The following is a 12,387-nucleotide window of genomic DNA, read 5'->3' as shown; positions in this document are numbered from 1 at the left end:
CTATGAAAATTAAGCAATATTTGGATGTGTTATTCTGACATTTTACACTCACATTTAACAGAAAATTAAAATATGAATATTTTGGCCTATTTTTGTTCAGTGTTTTATATGATTAAACAAATTGTAATTTTAGACAGAAGGTTCCTATTTTTTTTAATCAATAAATATATAATAACTTTTTTCTTGATTTTTCTACTAAAATTTAATTTTTTGTTTTGTTTCATTTAGAATATATTGACTTCACACAGTAGTTTAAACTAAATCTAATTTTTCTTATTCATTTAAAAAAATTGTTTTTTTCAAAGAATATAAGTAAAATAAAAATTTGAAATTGAAATTTTTTTAATTTTTCTTGAAAAACCTAAATTGTTCAAAAAGTTTCTGAGCATATAAGAAGAAAGGCATGAAACGCTATTAAGGGATAAAAGAGGTAACTTATTTACTGTTACGAAGCTAATTCATAGAGATAAAAAAATACCATAGTGCTGCAAAGTATCCGCCCCAAACGGTTGATCACAGTACAGATAAAGTAGGCGAGTAGAGTTTTTTGTGTTTGTGCTTACTGGCGTCTTCATAATTCGTTATTATCCTTACCATCATTTTTTTACTAAATACTTATGATGAAAATATCTTAATACAATTGGACAAACAAATCGTACAAGAGCGCTTGTGCTCAAGAGTGATTTAACGGTAGAGAGATCGACGACAGCACTTATTTAAATTTGTTTGAAAATAATATTAAATCTTCAATATAAACCATATATGCAATCCAAAGACTTATGTGTCCATCCATACAGTTATATTAATAGTGTATCGTTTCAAAGGTAACTTAACTGCCTGAAAAAAACTCATACACGGAGCGGATAGGGACGTCAAATATGGTAGTATTATGAATCTATTTATGTTCCCAATATCTCTACCTTGAATTTAAATAATTTAGCCGGTGTTAATCAATATAAAAAAGTCTTAAGCACTGCATCTATCGATCATTTAAATTTTTCCTTTTCGGATAATATATGATCGATATACGGAATGTTAAATGTATAGAAAGATATTGCCGCCTAAAACACTTTTACTGGAGGTAACCATGCGGCCATTATAATATTTACTTTTTAAGCAAATTAGGTTTTTCAAACAAAAAATAATCAGTACAAAAATAAAAAACACAAAACATAGAGCCGTACTTTTCTATATATATAAAAAACAGAAATTAATATAATAATAGTAAACTGCATTGAAAATTTGTACAAAGTGCAGATAAAAATCGTGCATTAAATTTCTTTATTTAATTTACAAAATCGATTCGTGTCTACACGCAAATCGATTTATTTTGTTTTAACTTACTTAACTAAAAATAATTACTCTCAACAAAAATTATGTTCTCAAATTTAATTTTATACACATAAAAAGTTTTCAATTCCATTAGGTAAAATGTTAAATAATGAGGGTATTGGAAAATATTGGAGTATACGTACGTGGGGGTATAATCAAGAGAACATAGAAAACTGGAATCCTTGGATCAAGTATATGAGACATTTCAGTATATTAACGTTTTTAATTGCCTTTTGCCGAATTGAGCGCTCGTGAGTATGACAGCATGAAATGAGACTGTGAGTGTTCAACATTGGGTTCAGTGGCGTTCTGACCGGCTAAACGCAGTCATTATATTGACTATGTACGCCGTCACTTAAATCCTTTAAGATTAGCATGTAAGCCTGTAAGGTGCTATATCAAAGTTTTCGGTTAAATGCAATAGTGACATATTTTTAAGTCGCATTTCCTCCGAAAGCTAATGATTTTCGAAAAAAATGTTCGTTTTTTAATGAGGATCAACTTTCTAATTTAAAGTGTTATCCTATCTCTTATCTTTTAGAATCTAAATTGATTATTAAAGCAATCCGGAGAACACTAGGTCCAATCTGATGTCATTCATCAAACTCTACAAGTTTTGTTTAAGTTGTCCACCCTGTATTTTGCATTTAATTTCAAGTTGGAATTATGTATTCACTTGGAAATTTATTTATCTTTAATATTTTACAACAGTGTTCAGACTTTGTTAGTGATAAATTTACAGATGTCTTATAATAGGAAAAACCTGATGAACGGGGTTATTGAGAGGAAAATTAGGAATTTCAAAGAATGGCAAGATATCCACATACATTTGTTTGATATTCACGTCGCCTTGCACATTTTTTAACAATAAAATATAGGCCTTACATAATATTTAACTTTATGTATTTAATTATTTTTGAAACTTAAATTTAGGCAGTGATATCAAGGTTTTTTTTGTGTATATTAAATTTGATTACAAAATTTTTGTGTTACTCTTTTTGATTCTTTAAAAAAAATTAATTTAATATTAATTTTTTACAACACTTTCTGTACACAAGATTTTATTAATTTTACGTAAAAATTTACTCTTGTATACAAACATACATTTTATTTAAAAAGGTTTTCGAATTTTCTTTGCTTATCATCACAAATTTTTAATATTGCATTTATTCTACATACAAAATCGATATCCGAAATTGTATGCACTTCAAAATTATCTATACACTCACATTTCACTTTATACTCGTTCGCTATTGCTCTCATTTTTTTTTTTGTAAAATAAATTTTTTTTATAAATATCTTTCGTAATCAAAATTTAAAACATTCGTAACTATTTTTGTCGGTTATTTAATATTTTTTTTAAAATAGCAACGGTTATAATTCTTTTTTAAATATAAATTGGAAAGAAAATAAATTTACATTTTGCTTGTTTTCGATGCTAAATAAAAATATTAATTGTATTATCGATTGCTTTATTTTTTAACTTGGAAGTCAAATCTTAAAAATATCAAACTATAAATAAGATATTTTGAAAAATTTTTAAGGTTGCAATCAGTGCATTAACAATCCATGTCGGGGCCCCTAGATAATACGAAAATCAATGCACAGTGGGTTGTTTTTTCTTTTTTTTAGGCTCTAACAATCCACTTGTTATAGGTTTGGTCTGATTTTAAATTATTGAATACAGAATTTAAGCAAAAAATATTATCGTCATGTCTCGAGAAATTTCATTTGGTTCCGTTTCTTCACATCGCATGCAGTAAACAAAGTTTGAAGTCTCGTTCTTTACACTTTCGCAATAGCGTGAGAATTTTTCTTATGGCAAGAGTAATAATTTTTGTACGAAAGACGACCAGTCTGAAGGGTTAAACTAGGGATGGTTTTTTATGTAAAATTTTTGCTGTTATAGGTATTACATAACGCATAGGAAGGGGGAGCGGCTACAAAATAGCTCATGTTCGTAACTGACAAAATTTAGTGGAAAATCAGTATTAGAACATTTTTTATTAGAAACTGAATTCAAAATTCGATTTTTTCGCATTCGAATTCTGTTTAATTTATTAAGTTAATGGAAAATTGTTTCTAGTTCTATTACAAAGTTTAGCTATTGTCAATGGTTGTGTTGCAATCGAAATATCGATATTTAGCGAAATGTAACTCTATTGTATGTTTTTTCTGTATTGTAATTATATTTTAATTCGAAGTCAACAAAAATTCATTCTAACAGTTACGATCACGAGTTTTTCATAGCCCCCCTGTGTTGTATAACACCTTCGACCTCATAAAATTTCGCATTCTGCATTAAGAACTATCTGTACTTTCAATATTTAAAACAGTAGTAGACTATATTCTGCCGTTTTATTTCTTCTGTTAATATCTTCCAATTTCTAATGACTGTAAATATAAAACTTACCTTTCTTTATACAAAATATACAAGTTTGATAGATAACTACCAATTAACAAGATTTATATAAAATTTTAATTAAATTTACTCTTTATTTAACATTATTGAATTAAATTAATTTGTTTACGAATTGTTTTGATTACAATTAAATATATATTATTTATATTTTTATAGATAACTTGAAAACAAAGTCAATCGAAAACACAATAATCGAGAAATCAAAAAGGCATATAAATACAAAAAAAAGTTTAAAATTTTTGAAGAAATATAGAAATTTTTAAAAATTTATTTAAAAAAAAAGGTTTTTGAGATTTTAAAATATAAAATTTGTTATAAATAATAATAAAACAAAATTGCATACATTGATTGTCTTCCTATTGTTTTGCTTTGAAATAAAATACAAATAAATTTTTTCATTGATTATTATAAATAAACAATAATTCAGATCATTTTTTATTCGTTTTAAATGCATACTTTCAGTGGTTAAATATAATTTTGCTAAGCTTCAATAATCCAAATCATCAAATAATATACCAGAAATATAAAAAAGGTACCTTTTGGTAACACAAAAATGGCTGCTACTTCGTACGTCTCGAAGACATACAAAAAACAATTTTTGGTGAAAACTTTTCAGTCCGTTTATGCCAAAACTGTACAGTTGGCGAAAAAATGTTTCAAACAAAAAGTGTTACTTTTTAATCAATAACAACTTTCTATATTAAAGTGCCCATCTATCTGTTACAAGTTATGGAGTAGATTGATCTTTTTATTGAGATCAAAGATGTATGTCTATAGATCCAAATTTTTTGCTTGAAACATTTTAATTGATAAAACTTATTTTTCGAGTTTCAAGCATATGTCAACTTAAAAAAGCACCCTGTATAAATAACTACTGTGATATTAACCCTCTTTTTGAAACTTAGCGGTAATAATTGATTTTGTACTATTTTACGTAGCTGAAGTTTCGATCGTTCCAATGAATAAATTTCTATGAAAAAAAAAGATCCGCTAGATGGCAGTACTAGGAGGGGGGGTACAAATATATCCTGCCATCTAGAGGATCTTTTTTTAATCTTCAGAGGAAAAATGATAATAGATGAATGAAGCATAAAACGAACATTGAGCGATTAGAAATGATGAAAATAATTAAAAGCACAACCGTAATTTAGTTTTAAATAACGACTCAAATTATTTTAATATTTGTTTACAATTTGACAACATAAATTTTTATAATAGGTCTTTTTGTCTACCATTGAATTGTTGGCTATTTGGCTACGCCTGCGTAGTTCCATTTTGGATTTTTAAGTAGTTGCTTTTATTTTCTCTCATAGAGGCATATACTTTAACACAAGAAAATTTTTATTTTCATATCTTCTTACAATTTCAAGTCGAAAATCCCTTATATACTATTGTCCAAAATCCAATAGTTACGGTTATGTCCCCAAAGATAATAGCCAAGATTAATAAAACATTAAACTACTTTACAATTTAACAATGAATTTACTTTATATGCTATCCTTTTTTTCCAGACAATCGAAAGAAAGGAATATCGTAAAAGAGAACAGTTCAGCTCGATTGTGAAATTTTTTGTAGAGGTAAAAATTGCTAGATATAAAAGTCATTATTCTTAGAAATTTCTTTATTGTTCCATAGCACGAACAACGCTACTTTTTTCTGCATTTAAAATCATATAAAATTACGAATTATTTCGACTGTAATCTACTAATTACGTATATCTTAATTTGAGTCGATACAAAAAAGACACATTATTTTAAAAATAAAAAAAATTACAATTTCGAGATACGAATCATAAAAAACGAATAAAAAAAACTATATTGTTTTTAAAAACAATAATTCTAAAATAAAAACCGATATAATATAACCGTGCTATATATATATATATATATATATTTATTTAAATTACCTAAAACAAAAAAACCTAAAATATTATTGTTTATCTGAATATTCGATAAACATCATGTACTTTTTTTTTACTTCTTCTTTTAAATTTGTTTATAAAACTTTAGAGTTAAATTTTAATAGAAACTATCCACATAGTTTTTAGTACTCACCACTAAAACGCATACCAAACAACGCGCAAATCTCAAACATACACAAACGCACACTTTATTTATGTTTACATATTGTTCTATGTAAATTTTCCAACTGTTTTTCCTATAATACACAACGTGTATAAAGTTAAAAGAAAAACAATAACACAGATTTTCACAGTACACTTAATTATTTTCAAGTATCGAATGTAAATCGTCTATTGAATCTTCTATCGAAACTGCATCCATTCGATCATCGAATGCCGGTAATAAATCCGTTGATGGTTCAATAATGGGTAATAGTGAGTCTTTAATGTCTGGTACAAGAGATGAAACTAAATCATTTGATAACTGTTCGTGGTCTTCTAGGGGTTCTATAACTGGGGGAGGTGGTGGAGATGGTTCTGGTGTTGGTTCAGGTGTAGGTACTTTTTTTGGTTTTGGTTTTTCTTCTAAACTTGCTAATAATTCGGCGACTTCAGTTCCTTCGTATAATCGTTTAATACCGCGTGGAAGGGCACGGCACGATGATAAGTTTATTGAATTTAAATGTCTACATTTTTTTAACACTGCTTTCACTGGGTCTAAACTTACGGATGATCCACAGAGATTTAATATTCTAGAAAACATATCAAGAAATTAATACAAATTTTTTCTACACAACCGTTTTTTTTATGAAACCTCACAAAGTAAAGTCTAAAAAAGCTGAGAATTACAGGATTTTCATAAAAATTTGACAATTAAAGAGAAATATCTTTTTTGAATTATATTTACCTTAATCGTGACTCATCCTCTTTCTCAGCTAAGGCAAATACCGCAGCATCTAATGGTTCAGTTGCAGTTGACCAGCCTAAATCTAGTTCTAACAAACTGTGGCTCCATTTTTGTACAATTAATTCCAATCCCGATCCAACAAAACGTGTTACATAACAACCTAAACAAAATAATGATGTTTTAAAAATTATAATATATTCTAAAAAGCCGGGGATGTGTTTTGGGATTTTATCTTTATTTGATTTTAAAAAATAATTAAAAACCTCGGCAAAAATTAATGCAAAACAATTACAGAGGTTATATTAACATTTTGGAACTTACCACTGAGAAATAAATGTTCCAAATCCCAAGCAGGTACTCGCACAAGACTTGAATCAGATATTCGTGTACATCCACGCACATCTAACAGACGTAATTTATGACTATTTTTTAATATACGTTCAATAGCATTATCGTCAATTAATGTAACATCACTTGTACCAGTAGCTACCGACAATTCTTCTAAATTCGGAAAACCAGGTGATTCAACCTATAAGAAAAGGCAAAAATATAGTTTATATAGTTTAAGGGAAAAAAGATAGTTTACAGGAGATCTCAAATTGAAAGATTTTAAACGGTGAGAGATACATCAAATCTTTTAATAACAAAAAATGTTTATTTTATAAAGTCAAACAACTTTTGTTTGAAGGTTTTTTGAAGGATCAATAAACAATCCTACATACCGAATTTCAGCTATGCAGTCATGATGACTATACAAAAAACAATAAATTTTTGCTCACCTGTTCTTTTAAAGATGCACTCGCTAAAACAATTTGACTATTTGTAATTCGTAACACACGCAACTTTTCGCAACCTTGTTGTAATTTTTCAATGTGTAATGGTGCAGTTGTGTGTGAGACAGTTCGAATATTTGATAAATCCAATAATTGTAAATTTGGGCAGTGTGTCTAGAATTTTGGAAAAAAAATTATTCAAAAACTTAATAATAAAAATAATACCAAGTTTAAATTTATATCCATATAATAATATAGAACTTACAGCTATTGCTGAAATAATTTGAGGAAATCCAGCAAGTTTATTATTAGCTAAAAGTAAATGAGTTAATCGATCACCCATGTCGTCTGCAAGTTGCATTAACGGTTGTGATCCAATTGCACATTTTGTAATTGTTGTTTCCGACTGTAACAAAATTAAAAATAAATAAATTTAACTGATTGAAACTTCGTTGAATGCGTCCTCCGACTTTTATTAAAAGCACATACGATCTTTTTGGGTAGCATATCGACCAAAATAAGTTTACTCTTATTACTCACATTTATACTTGATAGATCCAATCGTTGTAATTTTTCACAACGCGTCGAAATATGTTTCAAATGATCCGAAGTCAATCCATTCCAACCGCTTAAATTAAGTCCTTGTAAATCCAAACATTTTTCCGTTAATATATCAAAAATGAATGATATGTTATTCGCTTTCCAATTACCTATAAAGTAAATTCCCAAATAAATAATAATTTCAAATCCAAAGATTCTCAATAAATGAAAACATACTTAAATTCAAATCTTGACAATGTGATAATCGATTATCAATCAACCAATGTAATTTAAAATCAGTTTTCTGTCGTTCTTTGTGCCATGTAAATAGATCAATATTAACCCAAAGTTTTGGATCAACAGCAACTGAGTTCCATAATTTACATACTTTTGACAATCTGTAATATTTCAAAAAAAAATTTAATATTGAAGAGTTAAATACAGTGAAATCTCGTTAAGTCGTAATCCTCAGCGAGCGGAAAAAATTTTATTTTTTACCTCACTAAGGTCGGTAAACATCCCACATCATTGCACACTTCCTGGAATATTCTAAACAGAATAGGTACAGGCACATCAGATCCCCAAACAGTCTGTTCTTCCGGTTCCGATACTTCAACACTAACATCTTTATCGGCAATTTTATCACTAGCTTTTTTTGACGATCGCCTTTTCGTCGTGGTATAAGTTTCAAAATCAGAATTTTCTGAATCCGATACTCGTTGTCTCCTACGTTTTTTTGATTTTTTATTTGTAGGTGCTTGCTGCTATAAAAAAGGAATATTCATTGTATAAAAAAAAATAAAAACTTTATTTATAAATCCCAATTATTTCTTTAGTTTAAGAAAAGGTTTAAAGTAAACCCTTCTTGACATTCGAATCGAAAACCCAATCGATCTATATTCTTCATGTACGAACTCAAGCTCACATTTTACGCCCAGAGCACGCTACAAAAATTTCAGCTTGATATCTTCTTTTTTGAGTTCCCCTGTGCCCTTGTCATAATCATATGTACACATATTCTTAATATATGTATTAGACAAGGACACGGGGGAACTTACTGGCAATCTTCTCTCTCGCTTCGCATATCGCATCCACTTACAGGCTAGCGTTATCTATCTATAATATCTCTATGGTTTTTTGTGTGCGGCTTGGTAACAGTGTTGCCAACTTTCAATTCTCAGGCCCACTAAACAGACGATAAAAACTACTAAAAAACCACAAAACAGCAATGTTACTAGAATATTTTTCGATTTTTATCGCAAAATATTCAATAATTGGCATAAATGATATTATTATTAGCCAATGAAAATGATCAGTTGGATAGCCTGATAAAAGGTTCATTTTTTTACTACCGCGGCCTGAGATCTCGGATTAAAATGTTTTATTGAAAATCCTGTTTCTTTTATGGCTAAAATGTCATTGCATCATTACTTTTGGATTCTAACAGCAACCATAAAATAATTGGGATTATATTGTAATAACAAATGATTAATAATTACTTGAGGTATTAATTTAGCTTTTTTAATACAAATTTTGATAGCATTCTTATCACCACTGATCTGTGAATGATATGTAGTTGTCATAACAGAATCCTTTTGCTTTGGTGGTCTACCTCGTCCCGATGAATTATTATTCATACGTTTCCTACTTTTCGAAGACGTAGTATTTTCTTCTTTTGATCTACTTCTAGATTTTTTATTCACAGCCCCATTTTTAGGAAACTCCTCAGCCGAATTTACAACTTTAGAATTTTTAATCTTTGTTTTAGTATCATTGACAACAACAGCAGCGGTTTCAGTAATATCTGGAGTGTTTAATTTACGTTCACTCCTTCGTTCTGGTTTTGGACTACGCTCGGGTCGTGGACTTGCTTCAGATCGTGGACTATATTTCGGACTTTTCCCACTACGATCCGATCGTGGACTACGTAACTCTCGTGGACTTTTCTCAGATTTAGGACTGATATCCGGCTTACAGAATATTTTCTCATCGGAGTCAACAATATTGTCGTTAATAGATGGTTTTGTTTCTAAATTAACATCATTTGAACTAGTCGAACTGGATTCTGTCATACTGTTAATCGATTCGGGAGTTTTAATCTTAATTTTACCCTCCGATTGACATACATTCCCTTCAATATCACATTGTGGACTGTTTTCAAATAAATTATTATTTGGAAATTCATTTTCAGTTAAATTTCCATTATTTTTACCCACTTCCATAAAACTCGGGCTAGCTTTTACATCATACGAAGATGGTGGAGTTTGACTCTCTGATAACGGACTATTATATGACACTGAAGAGTTCTCAGAATAATTTGTTGGTGATGCGAAACTGCCTTTCACAACAGTTTCACAATCTGTAGACATTGATTCAGCCATTATAAATATAATTTAAAATTAATAAAAACACATAATTCACATTTTTTTTATTTAACTACTCTCACATTGTTTATGTTTAGTAACAATAAAATTTTAAATATCAACATAGTTTTAAATTTCGCGGTACATCAAATGTCTAGAGATCGTAAACAATCAAATTTGACAGATCGTAATTTCAAAATGTCAAATTGATTAAAAATAATGATATTATCCATGATTGTATACAATTTACATAATATTCATGTTTAATAAACATATTTTCATAATTAATAATTATATTTTATCATTTATAATATGAAACTACCTAGTTTTCACTATTATAGGTCACTATATGAAACACACACAATATGAAAAACTTCAATGAAACAACATGTATAATTGATTTTAATATTTTCAATTGAACATTTCGTTGAAATTATTTTATTAAATACAATTATTAGAATTTTCACAAATTTTTATTATATTTTAATTATATTATTGTAATATTTTTATATTGTATATATTATTTTTAATTTATTTTTTTTTACTTGTATTTAGTGTTGTTGACCTTGTTGCCAAGATGCCGTCTAATATTTACTCTTAAATACAGATAGCGCGCTCGGCGAGAGGCTTCTTTATTCTTGATAAAAAGTCTGAAAGTAGCGTTCACTCTGTTTAACTTGTACGTATGTGTATTGCATTTTACAAACAAATTGAATATCGAAAATATTTTTAATTACATTTAATTTTAAAACGAAATGATTTTTTATTAATAAAATTATCATTCTTTATTCGAATTTTGATTCTATTTTATATTTCGTACAATAAAATATATTTAATATCGAATTAAGGGGTGAAATTAAGTTAATCGTTAATTAAAAATGACCAAACTATTGGAAATAACCTATTTAACATATGTAAAATTCTCTTATGTTGTTTTATGCAGTTAAACGATCCTCATTTGTTAAATGCGATCTATAAACACTGAACTTAAAAAACTAAGGGGATTTATTTGTTTTCTTTTTTTTTCTATTTGGGTGTTATTTAAATCCAAACTAATAATTAACTGCTAAATAAAAAACAATAAGGCATTTGATCTAATAATGTCTTGGCTATAATTATTTACTTTTTTTTTTTTTTTTAGTTTAGACTTAAATAAATTAATTTAAAAATAAAATACGTTATTGAGATTAATTTCTACAAATGTTTTGAAAATACCTTGTAGATAGTATTCGGAAAACGAAGTTTTAAAACGGCTTTTATGATACCCGATTTTGCCAATCTCCAAAAATGTTACCCTTCTGAAAATACATTTGATATACCTTTTTACTTCCACACACCTAGGAATTAGAAGTAATGTTTTCCTCCCGAAATTTTTATGATAAGTTTCAATCGATCTTAACGTTTTAAAATCCTCTGATACCAGCCCTTTTTCTAAATAGCAACTTGCTTTTTTACCTTACAAACTTCAATTCCTTACTTTACTCACCCTACATGATGAAAGTTAAGATACTAGTTGTACCAGTGGATCATACATACAATTACATACAGTTCAGTTCAGATTATACTCTCAGGCCACGAAGCGAAGCCCTTCAGAAATGTTGAGAATTTCTCTCATCACGAGACTAATGATGTTAGCAAAAAAAAATATGTTCTTTGTAAAATTTATGGGCCTGTTCGTGTACTTTCGTTAGTTTACGGAAATTCGGCTCTGTAAGATATAAATCGTTGAAATTTATTTGTATATTCATTGAATGTTGAAATTTATAAGTATATTTATTTTATTGAAAGCTCACTTAAATTCGTACTGTTACATAACCAATTAGTATATTTATTTTCTATATAAAATCGTAATGCTTAATATGCAAGGAAACATTAGAGGCAAGTGCAAAACGCGTGAACAAATCTCTCATTACAGGACTAAAGATTACCGAACGGTTGCCGGGAGTGCTGGCACGTTAAGGCTTCGCGCATTTCTACATCTCCTAAAAATTGAGCTAAAAGTTTGAAACTCTGTATGTGAGTTGGGTTAGTGTATAGGAAGTTTCTTTCGAGGATCTCATCTTACCAGCTTCCGGTCTTACAAAAACAAAAATAGTATGCGCTCTGCTAGTTTTTCTGTCGTGGATCTCGTGGTTTTTATTCAGCCAACA

The 12,387-nt window shown here is 28.6% G+C and overlaps 1 protein-coding gene across 1 annotated transcript; it reads right to left on the bottom strand.

The window, feature by feature from the left end:
* Positions 1–5,716: 5,716 nt before the first annotated feature.
* On the bottom strand, positions 5,717–10,394 carry LOC123292067 (F-box/LRR-repeat protein 6). The gene is made up of 9 exons (XM_044872583.1): positions 9,374–10,394; positions 8,373–8,638; positions 8,112–8,272; positions 7,875–8,044; positions 7,600–7,740; positions 7,341–7,508; positions 6,883–7,090; positions 6,562–6,721; positions 5,717–6,406 (listed from the first exon to the last, which is right to left on the bottom strand). The coding sequence occupies exons 1-9, from the start codon at positions 10,253–10,255 to the stop codon at positions 5,974–5,976; spliced, it is 2,589 nt and encodes an 862-aa protein (XP_044728518.1). The 5' UTR covers positions 10,256–10,394; the 3' UTR covers positions 5,717–5,973.
* Positions 10,395–12,387: the final 1,993 nt, after the last annotated feature.

This window comes from Chrysoperla carnea, chromosome 2 (genome assembly GCF_905475395.1).
Source record: "Chrysoperla carnea chromosome 2, inChrCarn1.1, whole genome shotgun sequence".
NCBI classification, from domain to species: domain Eukaryota; kingdom Metazoa; phylum Arthropoda; class Insecta; order Neuroptera; family Chrysopidae; genus Chrysoperla; species Chrysoperla carnea.
The sequence above is the reverse complement of the archived record's forward strand: the minus strand, read 5'-3'. Positions and strand labels throughout refer to the sequence as shown.

Coding starts and splice junctions, on each gene's coding strand:
- LOC123292067 (XM_044872583.1), bottom strand. CDS start 10,255: ATGGCTGAATCAATGTCTACAGATTGTGAAACTGTTGTGAAAGGCAGT. Junction 8,273..8,372: donor TGTTTACCGACCTTAGTGAG/GTAAAAAATAAA, acceptor GAAATATTACAG/ATTGTCAAAAGTATGTAAAT. Junction 7,091..7,340: donor GTGCATCTTTAAAAGAACAG/GTGAGCAAAAAT, acceptor CTTTTCTTATAG/GTTGAATCACCTGGTTTTCC.